Source organism: Schistocerca gregaria, chromosome 1, assembly GCF_023897955.1.
Source record: "Schistocerca gregaria isolate iqSchGreg1 chromosome 1, iqSchGreg1.2, whole genome shotgun sequence".
Lineage (NCBI taxonomy): Eukaryota > Metazoa > Arthropoda > Insecta > Orthoptera > Acrididae > Schistocerca > Schistocerca gregaria.
Genome location: NC_064920.1, coordinates 307,725,288 through 307,744,113, shown reverse-complemented (window position 1 = coordinate 307,744,113; position 18,826 = coordinate 307,725,288). Strand labels below are relative to the sequence as shown.

At 39.0% G+C, this 18,826-nt stretch overlaps 1 protein-coding gene across 1 annotated transcript in view; it reads right to left on the bottom strand.

Annotated features, from left to right (window-relative positions):
* Window positions 1-18,826, bottom strand: part of LOC126342992 (BRISC complex subunit FAM175B-like) — a 127,665-nt gene that overhangs the window by 61,242 nt on the left and 47,597 nt on the right. The window contains exon 3 of the mRNA XM_050001903.1: window positions 13,399-13,502. Coding sequence (XP_049857860.1) covers window positions 13,399-13,502 — 104 coding nt within the window. The remainder of the gene's footprint in view (window positions 1-13,398; window positions 13,503-18,826) is intronic.

Below are 18,826 nucleotides of genomic sequence, written 5' to 3'. Positions count from 1 at the left end.
AAGGCGACAAATTCAGTCTTAAGAGCACCCATGCCTTCGCATAGATTACTAAATTCTGGGCTTTGCGAGTCGACTAGACAAACCTAGATTTGTCGCTTGACTATTTAAGAGTTTCACTCTGAGCATTTAATTGCAAATTTAATGAGTTTAACTTAAGACTCTGAGCATTTAAAGCTTCACTCTGGGTACTTAATTGAGAATTTACCAAGCATAATTCTTTCCTCAGTCTCTCATTCTGAACATTTGATTGCAGACTCTCAGCTTTAGTTAAATTTATCAATCCAGCCCAGTCTGGCACTTCTTTCCTCACTGTCATAGACATAGCTGGTTCTTGAGTGTCCTCAATTAGTTGTATATTGTCCATGCTTTCATAAGTTTTAGCCCTAGTAAGCATTTAAAACTAACTTCAATTACTATAATTACACAACAAAAGTTCATCAACAGTATGTACCACTTCGCACTAAAGTAATGAAGTTTTGTTTCATGTTCACCCGGCGTATAAGTCTCATTGCGTAGGTGATCGGATGTTGAGGCAGGCCAACACCAGTGAACAACAGCTGGTGCCGGCAGCATTGGATGTAGGTTGATTTCATCTGCGTCCCCCCGATGTGTGAGAGAGCTGTATACATCCCCCACTGGACCTTCCTGGTTGATGTGTTCTACATGTATTTGTTCTTAGACAAATGCGTCGAAATCATCTTTGCTGTTTTATAGTTGTGAAATTTCCATTTCTTTCACCATTTTTCATTCAAATTTTGCTTCATTGGATAATTGAACATATTCCAATGTCTCAGAGTAAATCCCTTGTGTTACGTTTGGTTGCTAGGGCAACATGTAACAACTTCTTCTTTAGTTTTTGACTTAACTCCCGTTTTCTCGGGTCCTTTCACACAAGTCGCCTTGTTCTAACATTTTTGATGCCGATTTAAAGAGTGAAGTAGACGTACAAACTTCCCAATTCTTTTATATGAGGTGACTTATTTGAGATTCACAGCCGATCTTCTTTGCTGGCTAGTTGGCTGCTCGAAAACTCTCTTGACTCCCCCTCTCGAGAATGATGTTAGAAGCGGGAATATTTAAGTTCACTCTCTACTTTTGAAATAAGTAGATACACGAACTTTTAATTTTGTTAACCAACGATATATCTGAACTCAATACAGAATAAAATTCTTACTTTCCACGTGCATATACGACTTCCAGTAAGCCACTCCCTCCGCCCAGCATCAGAAACAAATTTAATTATATTTATAAAAGAGTTGGCTTAATAACCATGACTACTTCACATTAATCATAAAGTAGCTCTTGCCTCTACCAAGGCAAGATTAAGAGTTCCCAGGATTACTTTTTCAACTGTTCTTTCACATAACAATAGTCATTGACACAACAGGCACAAAGCTGCATAAAAAGTCCATGGTTCTTCCTCTGAAACATCTATGGACTGCCTGACAAGTACTTGTCGGTGCCGTTCAACTGCCAATTCAACTTTTTTCCCCGCGACTGATTTTAAACCTGCCCATACAAAGAAGTGACATGCAGAAGGTACGATTTTACCACCCCACACTCGTATCTAGAATACTGTGTGTTTGAGACAGTAGAAGGCTACGTGGTTCTAGAATTTACACAGAAATTCTCAAAACACTAAAAGGGGTCAAAACATCGATTATTTTAGTAGGAAATATGATGTCGCCTAACAACCCAGAAGATGTTTAACTTTTAATAAAGGCATATTTTGGTTCTGATTTGATATTTTCATGTCAGGCAAAGGTATGGTGGTGTTATTTTCATGTCAAGCAAATGTACGGTGTTGGTCTTTCCAGGTATTTTTAATGTAAATGACTTAATTTTTTTAATAAGGTATTTTACTTCATCATCTGTGACTTCAAACAGAAAGAGTGTCATCTACATACCTTTTACAGAATTTGATTTTGCTTTTGACTTTATCTTTTACTGTCAGTATTTATTCTCTATACGGTTGATAAAGGCTCCTGCCATTAGATCACTAATAGGGCTTGCCACTGCTCGACCTAGGTCCTGTTTGTAAATTTCATAGCTGAAAGAGAAATAATTGTGTAACAGTACTAAATTAAGTACATCTATAAGCTCTATTATTTCTGGCCTACTGACTGCCTTTGTTTTTAAATATATTTTTTCTTATTATCTCAACTGTTTCACATACAGGTATACTGCTGTACAGTTTTACAATTTCTAGGCATATAAACTTCGCTTGAGGTGGTACAGCCATGTCGTTCATACTGTTAATGAGTTCATAGCTGCTCTTTACAGAATATGATTTTGCAAATGAGTATTTTCCAACAAATAAGTAATTTAGTTCTCTCATTAATATATAGGCAGACCTATTAATTGCATTCACAATAACCCTGACTGGCGTCTTGGTTTTATGGAACTTTGGCTGTGCCGTGTCTAAGGCCTGGGGGATTAATTACAATAAACCCCCCCTCCTTAGTGAAAAGAAAGTTGCTGTTATTGAGGAATATTCTGGTTTTAGCCTGGAACTATGGTGTGGGGTTAATTTGGACTTCACACATGTGATTGTTTGCACAGAATTCAAGTGTTTTAACTATATAATGATCCTTAAACATACTAACTCTTGTGAAATCCTTGTCAGATTTCACAGCCAGGGCATTATGATTTTGCAGTTCATTACTGGTAGAAACTATGTGTGTTTGTAAGCCTTGTGACCTAGTACTATTTGTTCAGTGTTGGTAAGTTTTGCAAAACCAGCAGCTATTTTTAGTAGGCAAATGATGTCTCATCTTGTTGTGATTGTTGTTTAGTTTTAAATTATGTTTAATACTGTTTTTAGCGGAGCCATTTCGGTCTTACTGAGTTGGCTGCAAGGCCCCCTTATTTTATTAAGTGCATAGTGTTAACATGCACATAGATAAATTTGTGCACTGAATTACTAAAAAAACCACAGAGCTGAAATAAATAGTTCAATAGTGTAATGTCTCACAACAGCTCTGCTAGTTTACCAATTATGCAAACGATGCTTTGGGATTGTAAAACTGCATGTGAACAACTGTAAAAGACCTATATGCATCCTACACAGGCTGTGGAGTGAAACACAATACACAACGAGACTCAGCTCCACACCAGCAGAGACATAACTGTTGGGATTAATTTCTGGCTAACTTTTGTTTGTGGTCTCATCATGTGTGGTTGCATACTACAAGAGATGATGTTGTGCCAGTTATTTTCATGTGGGACTTTCTGACTGCCATTTTTAGGTTAAGTTCATCCACAATGTACTTAGAGGGCCTGACGATGCTGATGATGAAGCTTACCATCGAAACCAGTTGCTAACAAACTGATAATGAAATTACAGCTGATGTTAGTGATGAAAATTGTGATATTCCTATCTGTTGTTGTTCTCCCCTTCTATTTAACATGAGTGGATATGCTGAAACAAACAAAATGTCCTATATGCTAAACGATGTCAAAGTTAGCGTAAGGAGGGCTATGCATAAAGCGTTCAGTGAATTCGAAAGTAAAATTCTATGTACAGACTTGACAGAAAATCCAAGGAAGTTCTGGTCTTACATTAAATCAGTAAGTGGATCGAAACAGCATATCCAGACACTCTGGGATGATGATGGCATTGAAACAGTGGATGACATGCGTAAAGCTGAAATACTAAATACCTTTTTCCAAAGCTGTTTCACACAGGAAGACCGCCCTGCAGTTCCTTCTCTAAACCACCGCACGAACGAAAAAATGACTGACATCAAAATAAATGTCCAAGGAATAGAAAAGCAACTGAAATCACTCAACAGAAGAAAGTCCACTGGACCTAACAGGATACCAATTCGATTTGACACAGAGTACGCGAAAGAACTCCCCTCCCCCTTCTAACTGCAGTGTACCGCTAGACTCTAGAGGAACAGAAGGTTCCAAATGATTGGAAAAGGGCACAGTTAGTTCCATTCTTCAAGAAGGGTCGTAGAGCAGATGATCTGTTGTAGAATTTTAGTACATGTTTCTTGCTTGTGTATCGTGTCATTTCTGGAAACCCAGAATCTTCTCTGTAGGAGTCAACATGTTCTGGAAACAGCGATCATGTGAGACCCAACTCAATTTATTTGTTCATGAGACCCAGAAAATATTAGATACAGGCTCCCAGGTAGATGCCATTTTCCTTGACTTCCAGAAGGCGTTCAATACAGTTCCGCACTGTCGCCTGATAAAGTAAGAGCCCCCTACGGAATATCAGACCAGCTGGGTGGCTGGATTGAAGAGGTTTTAGCAAACAGAACCCAACATGTTTTTCTCAATGGAGTGACATCTACAGACATTAAAGTAATATCTGGTGTGTCACAGGGGAGTGTTATGGGACCATTGCTTTTCACAATATAAATAAATGACCTAGTAGATAGTGTCTGAAGTTCGATGCAGCTTTTCGCGGATGATGCTGTAGTATACAGAGAAGTTGCAGCATTAGAAAATTGCAGCGAAATGCTGGAAGATCTGCAGCGGATAGGCACTTGGTGCAGGGAGTCGCAACTTACCCTTGACATACGCTAATGTAATGTATTGCGGATACATAGAAAAAAGGAGCCTTTATTGTATGATTATATGATAGTGGAACAAGCACTGGTAGCAGTTACTTCTGTAAAATATCTGGGAGTATGCGTACGGAATGATATGAAGTGAAATGAACATATAAAATTAATTGTTGGTAAGGCGGGTGCCAGGTTGAGATTCATTGGGAGAGTCCTTAGAATATGTAGTCCATCAACAAAGGAGATGGCTTACAAAACACTCATTCTACCTATACTTGAGTATTGCTCATTAGTGTGGGATCCGTACCAGGTCGGGTTGACAGAGGAGATAGAGAAGATTCAAAGAAGAGTGACGCATTTCGTCACAGGGGAATTTGGTAAGTGTGATAGCGTTACGGAGATGTTTAGAAAACTCAAGTGGCAGACTTTGCAAGAGAGGCGCTCTGCATCGCGGTGTAGCTTGCTGTCCAGGTTTTGATAGGGTTCGTTTCTGGGTAGGGTATCTAATATATTGCTTCCCCTTACTTGTAACTCCCGAGGAAATCGCGAATGTAAAATTAGAGAGATTCGAGCGTGCATGGAGGCCTTCCAGCAGTCATTCTTCCTGTGAACCATACGTGACTGGAACAGGACAGGGAGGTAATGACAGTGGCACGTAAGGTGCCCTCCGCCACACATCATTGGGTGGCTTGTGGAGTATAAATTTAGACGTAGATGTATGTTAATTTAATTTACAATGAAGAAGATGATGACGATTACGATTGGTTTGTGGGGTGCTCAACTGCGTGGTTATGAACACCTAATCTTTACACAGTCCAATCTCGTCACTTTCACAAATGATGATGAAATGATGGAGACAATACAAACACCCAGACCTCGGGCAGAGAAAATCCCCAACATGGCCAGGAATAGAGTCCGGGACCCCATGATCGAGAGGCAGCAACACTAGCCAGTAGATCACGAGCTGCGAACAATTTAGTTTAAGACATTCTAGGAGGGTAAGTCAATTATTATCCACAATTTAGTTTTATTTTGGTTTACTTTGGTAGTACTGTCATTTTATGTTGGTGACGCATGCTTTGTTTATTTGTTGTTATATCTCTGCAATTTTTAAGCTGCTATGTTAGTTTCATTATCACTGCCATGCTGTTAATCATGGCTTCTCTGCTTGCACCAAAGAAGAGCAAGGTTCAGTGATCCATTTTTTGTGGTCAGAGGTTTGTGGTCGGAGGGCGTATCAAAGTCTGAAATTCATCAAAGATTTTCGGTACTGTATGGGAACATTGTTTTGCAACAACGGAGTGTCTACGAATGGATTGAAAAATTCCGAAATCGTAGCACAAGTGTTAAGCACGATGAAGGAGCTGGATGACTGTTTACCGCCACAATAGAAGAAACCATTGAGCGTTCAAGTGAAATGATTCTCTTACACAGACGATTAACTTTTGACAAAGTGGCACATCTGCCTACAAAATCATCCAGACCAGACTCTGGTTTCATAAAGAACGTGCAAGATGTATCCTAAAACAACTCTCACAGTTGCATAAACAAACATGTTTGAACACCTGCAAAAAACATTTGGATTAAAATTGTTAACGAAGGGGAAAATTTCTTAGACAGGATCATTACTGGTCACAAAATATGGATCCAACATTACGAAGCAGAGTGTAAACAGCAGACTATTGAATGGAAACATCCAAATTAACCGTGCAAGAAATAATTCAAGACCCAACCATCCGCACGTAAACTGATGCTTCTGGTTTTTTGGGACACAGTAGTGGAACATTATGGGGAAAGAGGCACAACAATAAACAGTGTACGTTACAGTGAGATGCTTACTGTTAGGCTAAAGCCTGCAATTCGAAGCAAACACCGACGATTGCTGTCAAAAGCTGTTTTGTTGTTGCACAACAATGCCCGTCTATACTGCTGCTCACACTGCTGAAACGCTCCAGAATCTCAAATTTGAAGTACTGGATAATCCTCCATATAGTCCCAATCTTGCCCCTTCTGATATTACAATAAAATTTTATAACTACTTTGCGAGTAATAGTTGACTTACCCTTTTTAGTCTTAATTAACAATCTTCTGTATGTTCTAATGTCCCAAGATGAGCTACATGTGTTTCAAACATGTTGAAATATGTCAAATTAAACACGAGACAAATAAGTGACTGATAGCACAAAATACAAATAAGTGACTGATAGCACAAAATACAAATAAGTGACTGATAGCACAAAATACAAATAAGTAATTGTTAATTGTTACAGAGAGTCACGGTTCCCAGCTACTCCCCCTGAATTATTGTGAACTGAGTGGGTTTTTTTTTTTTTTTTTTTTTTTTTTTTGGTGGACTGATTAAGTGACCAATGTATTGCGACATGGCATGTCTTTATTTGTTCCTATGTAATAATAGTTACCTTCTTTCTCTAACTTCATGGTTGCCATCTTGTTTTCTCGTGGTGCTGAGGACCTAATAAGCAGTGCCACGTATTTAACTGCTGACTTCGTTCCTGATTTGCAGAGGGGTGAGGGCTATTGAGAGCTTCAACATTTAAATAACTCACTACAAAATGACAACATATTGTTTCTGTAATTTTCTATATTCAAATAAGTTATCTACTCAGAACTGATACTTAACGAAGCTTTTCAGAGAGCAAGTTCATATATGATGTTTCAATGCTCAAACAAAACCCTAAGTTTGTACTGAACTCTGGACAACACGGCACAGACTTTGTACAAACAGTTTATCTCAGCATTTTCCTTCTAAACTAAACTAGACATGCTAAGATTCTACTACCAATGCAAATAAAATTGAACTTGAAAATTCTTTTAACCTATTACCCATGCAAGAAACTTTATGCAGTTAAAGTGATTCCCAGTCCATGTCAACCAGAGCTGCCACCGTCACCACTGGCATTACTGGGCTTTGATCCGCAGACCAGTCCTGGCAGTCAACACACTTCCAGCTGACAATCACAACCAGCCAAACGTTTCTTCCCATAACAAACGTTGTCAGGAAGACTGCTGAAAATGAAGGTGGACCACCAGAAGGCAATAGCCAGTGTCACAGTTCCATAGCAGCACTTCCAAAGGGGGAAGGGAAATGGATGGATGGAAGATAGAGTGCTAAAGATTCAAAAAGGTCTGCAAGATATGTAAATAGCAGCCTGAACTTTTTTTTCACTCATGGGTTTTCATAAATCATTTGGTCGGACTCTTCCCTGCTTTTCCTATAATGTCAAAGTTCAATACTGTTATGTTTAGTGATGGACCATGGACCAAACCACTCTCTCTTAACATGCATGGAGTGCGATTTACCTGGGCACTCTGTCCTGTTTACCAAGTCATTTGGATTTGCCATTAAAAAGGGCATTACACCAGCCAGTGGAGAGAGAATGCCTAGCTCAGGAGTGGAAAACAATGGATGTACCAAAAACTTCTCTAATTTTGTAAAGATAAGATGGAATGTACATATGGTTATTGCTGTACATAAGGAATTGTAAAATGGAAATGTTTTAGGACACATAAGGAAAATACAAGAAACATTTACATTAGTAATTACAAGTAGGCATCGTGTAGGATTTAATGTCATGGCTAAATCAGTAATCTTTGGAGGCATAATCTAGAAAAAGAGGACACCCAGGGAGAATAGTTAACCAGTACAACTTAGATTGTTAAGATAGGCTTAAGCAGTGGTAGAATGCAGATAAATTAGAACAACAATAATGGTTTACAATGGTACCGAATGGTTAGGTTTCACTGTCTTCTTCACATCCTGCAGGTTTGTCTCAAAACAGCAAAAGCACTAAGATACCATACAGATGTGACGTGGTGGTTAGATGTAACATCAACCAAACCGCTCCATGTCTGTCGAGAAGCAACATTTATGTTAGCGGAGATCTACCAACAACAGCCGAGAAAGTGAAAGAAGTTATGTAATAGGAAAATCTATCAAATGTTGGAAGGTATGCGGAAAGAAAGAAATTCTGTTTCACTGCACAGCACAGTTGGAGCTGGTATAACATCCATCTGTAACTATGTCAGTGGTATTGGAAAACTCTTTAGGCAGGGCTACTAGATAGATCTCTCAGAGCGAGAGGGATTATTAATAATAATGAGTGAACAGAGGAATAGATTATTGAAGTTTGAACAGATTCCTCTGTCACAATCTCATAACAATGCAACCAAAGCCAAGTTATCATGCATCCTCTACTAACTTTCCCGAGTTCCTAAAACATACGAATATGTAGCAAAAAGACAGTTTGTAAACCTCCAAATTCATACAGGCTATCATTGCCAAAACAATATGGCAGTGCAAAACCATTATTTTTGCATAGATTGCTCTTGTTCCCAATACATTAGTGTAAGAAACAGCCCACAATACATGCATTTTCCTGATTAGTTTTTCAGATAGGCAGCAAGTTCTTAGTGTAAACTTTTAGAAGATGATGGGGCAAGGAACAGAGACTAGCAAATCAGATTTTAGTGCTGGGAAGCCATCCTGAAACCTGCTCTGTCCCAAGTAATGGAGCCCACTAACTCACCAATAAGAAGCAATTTCTCTCAGTCAAACACGTGAAAAGACTTGTGTGGAGCCAAGTGCTGGAGAGAGTAAAGGGCAAAGTGATACAGTGTGTGGAGGTTGAAATGTGAAGTGTACATGAACCAGAGTGAGTGAGTGCGCGCAAGCGCAAAATTCGAGGGAAAATATTTTTCACAGAAAGGAGGAAATGTAAAGGGAAGAAGTTAAACAGGACTTCAAGCTAGCAAAGGAGTACCAGGACAGTAATTAGGCCACATATTGGAGACAGCCAGGTGCTAGTCAGCGACTCAAGCCAAGTGGACTTCCATGTCACAGGTGTCCATCACATTAATTCCATGCATCCAACAAAGTCAGCGTGCTGCAGCAGCATTTAAGCCCGCCAGAACCAACCTATCAGCATTTGGCCAGCTGGGCTGTATGTGATGCCCAGTCTCTGTCAATCAGAACCAGCATCATCACCATTGCTGCTGCTACCGCCACAGCATGCTTCATTCGCCTCAGCCTGCCTGCCAAACCTGGGGAGACAACACTGCACCAGCAAACCACCTCTGCTCCAGTATACTGGAGATGCTAGCTCATCACTACCTTCCGAGCAGGGTGTGTCCACCATACACTGCGCAATAATGCTTCTGCTACGCCACAATATTACGTGAAGAAGAAAACATGCTCCAATAACTGTATGTGTTGACTGTGTTAATTAAAGACTTCCTGTATTCATCCTTATGCCTATCTACAGATGCTTTGGATCAAACTGGCCAAACTGTGTTAATTAGTAAAGAATTCATTGTGTCCACTCCAAGACCACCTCCTGCTGCACACGTCCATCCCATCTTCAGCATAGATCCACATAATCAGACCTCCCTTCCTATAACAAATGTTTCAAATAACAATTTGAGAAAGCAACTGGAAACAAAGGAATTTCTGTCAGTCTAAGAAAGCTGCACTAAAGTTCTTACAGAATGCAGAGGTATTAACTCACTTCTGCAAAGCAACATCAAAATGGTAGCCCATAACAAACTAAAACAAAGACAAAGACAAAAATCTCTGCATTGTAAGTAACCAAACTAACTGTAGCAATTAAATACTGACAGAGATAAAACACTTTGGTGGCTTTAAAAGAGAAAGAATGACAGCAGAGTCAGAAGACTTAAAAGTATCTGCACAAGATCAATCATTGAGAAAAAATGGCTATTAAAAAGATCTGAGAGTCAATGAAGTGACGAATGTTGACTTTGTGTTGTACACTCTGAGAACACAGATGACAAAGGTGCTTCATTGTAAGAGGAAGGCAAAATTAGGTGGATTCATACCTTCACTGGCAAATACGTGGAGCTCTAGGAGTACCTGACCTCTCCAACAAATGCTACGACCACACACGTAAAGCAGTTACGTCAATTACATGTTAGACTATCCTGTATAATGAACAAAGACACACCTACCACATGTTTGTAGTTAACAAACCAGACATTGTATGTCAGTCAAATCAAAAATTTTTTCCTTTAATGTATTAGTCCTCTTGTGACAGAAATATTAATGGTAAGGTAGTTCAGGAGAAACTTAAGTAAGGAACTAAGCATCAGTATCAATGGAATGTGCAATGTTAAAACTAATGTCATCCCCATAATTGGTGGTGCCCTGTGATCAATGCCACATAACGCAGACACTGCCTAGAATCCCAGTATGTAGTAATGGAAGTGAAATACAAAATACCATAGCTTGGAACTGGCCATATCTCATGTACAGTATTGTAAAATAATTCCAGAGGAAGGTAAAAGTAACCTTGAATAGACATGTTTATAACAAAAACAATTTCTGCTGTGAGAAATTATGTTATTATATGTAAATCGAAGGAGGAGAGGTGAAGAAAGGAGAGGAAAAGGGGAGGGTGAGAGAGATAACTGCCGTCAGCTGCGTTGGGACAGTACGCATGGACGAGTGAAAAATGTGTACCGGACTTGCATTTGAACCCCGTCTGGAACACATTTTCAATTGTCAATGCTGATTTCATATCCTGTCCCAATGTAGCAGTAATCCCTCCCCTTTCATTTTCTTCTTCCCCTTCAATTTACATATAATGTATTAATTTACATATAATGTATAACAGCTGCAGATCCTGCATGGTGTCCATTCTTTCAGACATGTCTGAAAGAACTGACACCACACGTCTTATAATGTTGTTGCTATTATTATTATTATTATTATTATTATTATTATGTAAAATGCAGTATCAGTCTTGGGATTATCTATTTCCTAATATAAATGTAAAAGCTTGTTTTATGAGTGAAGTGTAATTTCTTCGGAGGACAAACTCCGAGAGAATTACACTGCATGAAAAGGAAAGTAATCAATTTTGTGATGAATCTTTCAGCATCTATTGCAACATTGATAATTATATCCACTAGTTAGCTATTGTTTTGTGTTTTACTTTAACAGAAGTTCGATATAAAAGTGGTTCTCACTATTATTGTGAGTCTGTATGTACAAAAGGTGCCAGTTCCTTTATGTTCTTTGAACAACATGTAAAGCAATGGCACTCTTTGTTGTTTAATAACAGGTCTCCTGCAAAATATCACAAATGATTGAAGTCCATAAGAAATCTGATCACATGATCTGAGACAAATGTGAGAACCCAGAAACCCCTGAATTAATTATTTTTGAAGGGTTTCATTCGTATAGGGTTTGTGTTGTATCTAATTTGTCCACACTTTTGAAATGAAATAGCTGCCAAAAATCTAGTATGTACACTGCCACAAGCTATGTAGTGAGCACACATTCCCATCCCATCAGATAGTGGATGATTTAGGCAACATGAGGCCTCTGTTAGATTTATCGCCTACGAGGAAAAAACACAGTAGAATCCTGTAATGTGGAATATTACCGATTTCAGTTTCCAGTTCTTTCCACCTTGCCTAGATAATATCCTGGAAAGAACAATGGGGATACAAGTTTTAAAGTTTTATTAGTATTTCTGTTTCAACAGAGTTTGCAGCTCACACGGCACAAGTTTATGAAAATGATAACAGTATTGTTATTAAAGTAATCATGTGCAGTTAAAGAGGTACACTGATGTTTCCTCTTGAGAAAAAGTCTCTTCTATAAAATGAAAGCAAGAATTAAGTTTTGGCATGGATAAAACATAAAAATCTAAATACCACAGTTTATACTATACTGAAGGCTTGAGAAAGGAACAATACATAGCCTTATCAACTTAGAACATATTTAGAAACAAGCCAAAGAAAATCTTAGAGAAGAGATGCATTATTGAACACACACAAACATCTTTTCCTTGGCAGAAGACATGGTGTCAAACAAAGAATGTACTACAATATCAATTAAGAATCATAATAAACATCCTATAGAGAGACACTATGATTATAACAAGCTAATACACATCCTACCACTCAGCACCCCTGCTACAAGGTGAATAGCAACTTTCCTTCTCATAATATTGTTACATTTCATCCTGGATTTTCCATTGTTTGATTTAAATACTGTATTCAATACAACCATTGTATTTTCCAAAGAACATATTTTCAAAGAACGCACACAGAAATGAATTTTGTTAAAACATGTAACAAAGACATAACTCCTTTGTAACTTGGCAGTTCCTGTTTGCAAATGTAGTTTTTAGTTTCCGTACATCATTTGGCAACTATCTCTGTATTTAGCAGCAAATTTATTTACAAAACAGCTTGAACAGAGAAGCCTTTTGAAAAGGGTTCATAACATAAAAATGCAGAACAGTGTCTACTTGCGTTTCTGTACTTCTTAACTATAACGATCATCATTTAAGATAAAGCTGTCATCAACCTGAGGGTCGGTGTGAAGACTGCAGTGTTTTACTAGGCGCAGTCCTATTTATGTGGTATTCCAGTGTGACCAATTGACCTTGGATATAACTTATGCAGCCAATTACACAAGGACTTGCAGTTTAACTATGAATCACAATACAACATTAACAAACACTGCTAGAGGTGAAAAAATTATAAGGAATGGAGAAGAATCTTAAGACTAGCTGTGGGCTGAACCAGAGACTTTTGGTTTTGTAGCCTGTTACTTTATCACAGAGGAACATATGAAAATATCTTATATAAGATTGTACGAGCTTTAAGTAGCATGGGAAAATATTTAATTCAACAATAAGTATAATGACAATGAAAACCAAATGGATAATACAGAATTTAAAAAACAGTACAGACATAAATGATTTTACAATTTTGCACAGTAATGAAACAATAAGCATATATAGGTAAGTGATCTGCATGCAGTTTACTTAGCTATACTAACAACAACACCACCAACAACAATAAAAAAATCAAGAGAATCACTTACTCCTTCCATTTCACCAATAAATAATTTCAGCTTCTGTTTATTGATTTTACCAATGCTGTTGTAGAATGGTACAGTGGAGGGAAGTGGCACAAGACAATTAACACCTGAAATATACAATTTTATTAATGCTATTTGTACATTGGCTGAAGCAACATCTGCAATTTTGTGTGCTTACATTAAAATATTTCAGTTTATTTAAAAAATCCAGAGATTTTTACTAACTTTATGGTGAAAAAATATGAAGATTGGCAGTCTGGCGTAAGTGGCTGGAGATAGAGGTCTTGTAGGCATTTTGCATGCTTGTGTGAAAGTCTGTGTGTTTTCCTTTCTTTTTTGAAGAAGGCTGTGGGTGAAAGCTCAATGTGTAACAGCCTTTTCGTTGTGCCTGTCTGCAATTCAAAATGTCACCATTATGGTGGGTAGCAATTTACTCTTTTCGTAATTTGTTTATATTACAACCTGGACTTTCCACTGTTTAATGAATATAATACAATCTCGTTATAAGTGGACAGCAAAGGTTTCTCTCATCTTTGAATATGTAACATTCGTTTGCAAGTGTTCCTTTACTTTAACTGAGAGTTTTAAGCAGAACAGTGCAATGTATTATGACCATCAAGCGCACCAGAATATTTGGTTGGTTCACTGGTTGTGATAGCCAAGTTTTGTCTTTGATTGTACTCAACTGTGATAAAACACAAATGGCACACATAAGCTATGAATTAAGATTGCTGTGGTTCAATAAGTATGAGAGAGAACCACATGAACATTGCAGAACTACCACATTTGTGTGGTAAAGGGTGAGAGACTGTGTCACATCTAAGTATGTTTCATGTGTTTTTAAAATTAATAAAAATAAAAGCTTTATATGCTAAACACAATTTTTAAATAAAATTCGTCTACAGAATAATAGAGTTGTCCAGATGAAATAACTTTAAATTCAAACGTTCCCTTTGATGCCAGTGAGTCATTTTACATCACTGGGCAACTGATCAATGATTTTGTGGCTGCATACTGAAAATCTTTAATCCATTGACAGCCTTTGCCACATGTAACAAAGACATTTTTTTTGCTGTGCACTTCACTATTCTTTTCAAATTGTGATGGCCTATTTATGATGTGTATTTACTTTATACATGCAATTGGACTGCCTACCTCCTTGAAGAGACACCTAAAAGGTGCCTGTGGATGATCATATATTATTTCACAAGCACATGCTTCTACATTACACTTATTTAATATTTTTGAGTTTCCTTTGAACATTCACATGAATGGAGAAACAACTCCTGTTTTACATACTAACTCTTTTTACAGAGGAGAGTATATTAACACTTATATTTAACTTGTCTATTGCTGCAGGTACTTTACGTTGATACAAGTCACCAGACAAGCAAATACCAGTCACTTGCCATTAATATCTTACTGTGGAACACTATACCTCCTTAGTTAGTTTGTTCATCAGAATATTATGAGATTGATGATTATTTATATCTTCCGAATTCTGTAAATCTACTTTGCCTTCTCAATCTCTTAAGCTCTGACAAACTGATTTAGAAGGTGTTCTGTAAATCTACTTTGCCTTCTAAATCTCTTAAGCTCTGACAAACTGATTTAGAAGGTGTAGTGCAGTATAATAAGGTATTGATGGAAAGTGACTGGCAGTTCCATACTAAACTCTGCACATATATCTGTTTACATTCTTTTGTGAGAATCTAATTGCCTTGCATACACATACATTATGTGAAGTTGAATTTCCCAAGTGGGACTTGAGATAAGACATTATCACAGCTGACACTAAATGTAGCTTCACAAATCTGTAACACAAGTCACCATCTGCAATCTACTTAAATTAAGTCAAACAGTTGACATCTATAACAGCACTTTCAACATAACAGAGTTCTGCTTCTCCTCTAATTTTTATTGTATCTCTTTCATTCTATATACTTAAATCAATCATGGACTGTAGTGCCTGCAAGTACTCTGAGCATTACACCATTTATAGCAATATCAGGAGAACTAATATTTCAAATACATCAAAAGAACAGCTAAAAACAAAATTTTAATATCACTTGAAGTCCAAAGTTAATCATGTTTGAGTTATTAACATTATTGTGTTTTCACGTTGTAGCTTGGGTACCAGTCATCGAATGTGTATCAGGGTGACAGATTACCAAACTGCTGGTCAGTATCAGATACTTAGTCATTGCTTTTTTCATTCATTATATCTTAAGGCATCTGATAATATGATGACAGTTGGAATACCTCTCCTTCCTTTCCTTTAAGTAAAATGCCGGGAAGTGTGATTAATAGTCAGATACATGTAAAGTACTGACAGTTATTTTCATTGTGATACATGATGCACTACTACAGGATTTTCGTAGACAATGTTGTGTTCAACTGACCTGCACCGTGAAAGTGATAGCAAGGGAGCCAGGAAGACATGGTGAGAGTAGAAGGGAGAGTTGTGATGGTGTTGGTGAGGGGGGAGAAGGACAACTAGGTGTCGTGGTGGTGTGGCGGAGGAGAGAGGCCGGTGTGGCGGAGGAGAGAGGCCGGTGTGGCGGAGGAGAGAGGCCGGTGTGGCGGAGGAGAGAGGCCGGTGTGGCGGAGGAGAGAGGCCGGTGTGGCGGAGGAGAGAGGCCGGTGTGGCGGAGGAGAGAGGCCGGTGTGGCGGAGGAGAGAGGCCGGTGTGGCGGAGGAGAGAGGCCGGTGTGGCGGAGGAGAGAGGCCGGTGTGGCGGAGGAGAGAGGCCGGTGTGGCGGAGGAGAGAGGCCGGTGTGGCGGAGGAGAGAGGCCGGTGTGGCGGAGGAGAGAGGCCGGTGTGGCGGAGGAGAGAGGCCGGTGTGGCGGAGGAGAGAGGCCGGTGTGGCGGAGGAGAGAGGCCGGTGTGGCGGAGGAGAGAGGCCGGTGTGGCGGAGGAGAGAGGCCGGTGTGGCGGAGGAGAGAGGCCGGTGTGGCGGAGGAGAGAGGCCGGTGTGGCGGAGGAGAGAGGCCGGTGTGGCGGAGGAGAGAGGCCGGTGTGGCGGAGGAGAGAGGCCGGTGTGGCGGAGGAGAGAGGCCGGTGTGGCGGAGGAGAGAGGCCGGTGTGGCGGAGGAGAGAGGCCGGTGTGGCGGAGGAGAGAGGCCGGTGTGGCGGAGGAGAGAGGCCGGTGTGGCGGAGGAGAGAGGCCGGTGTGGCGGAGGAGAGAGGCCGGTGTGGCGGAGGAGAGAGGCCGGTGTGGCGGAGGAGAGAGGCCGGTGTGGTCGTGGGTTGGGGCACTCAATGACAATGAAGTTAACAGCGCCCACATGAAAGTAATACAAATGAATGTAGTTAAAACAGAGAAAATGCGTGAAGAGCGAGTTCGCTTGGGTGCACTGTTATTATGGAGGAGGAAAGTCATGTGTTGCTACGTTGGAGTATGTGGAAGGTTACCACGATTAAGTACGGTATAGTAATTAGAAGAAGAACTAGAAGAAATACAATTGGAATTTGGGTGCACTTATATAAAAAAAACTGTGCCTGCAAAAATCTCTCCTGAACAGGTGGGAGCAAAAAAGTTGTTAACTCATCCAACGAAATTAGTGTGTTTAACAGAAGATTTGTAAGATTGCCTGTATACATCACATTTTAGTACATAATCAGATCCTTAATTATCACCTGTACTATAATTAACTTATAATATATATGTCTTGCTCTCTTTACAGACTGTTACACGTGAATGTAAATACCAGTACAGAACTCGAAGTTTAGAGGACAACAAAATGCTGTTTGAAGAATTCTACCATTTAGATCATAATGCACAAACAAGACAGCAAGCTCCGTCATGCATGGAAATACATATCAAACACTGGGAGACTACGAAGCCATTATTCGAGATATAAGAATGGAAAGTTCTTCAAGGGATCTGATTTGAAAGACTATAAACTGTACCAACTCTTTAAAGAAGAGGTCATTTTAGGGATTTTAACTGAGATAAACTCATACTGCAGTGAAAGATTCGCACTATTTGCACTATTATTTATTTATAGAAGCTGGTTTCGGAGCTTTCCTTTGTGTAAGACCGTGTGCACACGATTCGTGTGTTGATTTTTAAGTTCTGGATTGGCGAATTTTACTGCTCGCGTCACTTCTTCTTAACTACCAATAATTGTTATCAATACCCATTTGTATTGTGATATAGTGGGGAATTTCGAAAATTCGTGAGTGCCGCAATAAAACTGTATAGTGCACGCAGAAGGCCGTGGCCACTAGATGTGCAGTCGGCTGGGGAAGTGTGGGAGAGCGGCAGTGGTGGGTGTCAGAGGGCTGTAGTAAAAATGCCAAGCGCTATAGGGGAAGTGCCGTTCAAAGACTATGGTAACTTTTTTTGCAAATATTAAGTTGGGATCCTCCACCCTCATGCTTGCATGGAGACCATTCAAAAAATCTACTGTCACCTTTGTTCTTGTTAACATCTAAAAAGTAATTCATTGAAAATGCAGCGATTTATTTTTGCCTGGGTTTTTAACCATTTGTAACTTTCAGAGAAGCGTCACGAGTTTCATATTTTTTCTCCGACTGCCAAGTCAAAATTTTCTTCTTTTGCCAAAACACAGTCTCACCTCACTAAAATGTTGTGAGAGAACTGCAAGAAAATTCTGAAACAGTGTTTAATTAAGTTTATTAAGTGAGGAACTGAGGGAAAGTAAAGCCAGCATCTTATTAAAAGGAATTTCTTGGTTAAAAAAAAAAAAAAAAAAAGCATAATGACTCAACATATGTTGTTCCAAAACCCATAGCATTTCTCGTTTCACCAGCTACCGATAGCCCTTAAAAATTACATTCTTTCGCAGAAAAAGTCAGAATAACATGGTAGACCATGAAGTTTTACATAATGATATTGTAAAATACTCTCCTCTTTGTGTGCTATCATTCACCAAAATGTCATTTCAATGACGAAAGTTGTGGATATTTCACTCTGGCTTTATCGCTGGCGTGGCGTGATCGTGAATCAGTGTTCTACGTCAGATCAATTTTCTTAAGATTGGTGACAGATACATGCCTCTACCCAAGTCTAAAGGAAAATTCAGTATCTCAACTAAATTTCATATACAAAAACATTATGTAATATGTACCAAACGTATCATAGCGATCTCTGTTTTTCATTGCATGCTTTTCCCGATTTTGCGCTATGCCTTATTTTCACGTAAATATCACAATAACTATGACCATTAACGAAATTATGGGCACATCAACATGAGCCTAACATATAGAGCTATAAGAAAAACAAAAAATTTTTTTGACCAAATAGTTTGTGTAAAATTTGAGAAAGATTGTAGGGTGTGTGCCCCAATTCTGTCATCCCTGACAGACCAAAATGTGGAAAACTCATACTATGTCAGCAAAAGTATCCAGACACCCCAAGAAACATAAGTTTTTCGTATTAGTTGCATTGTACTGCCACCTACT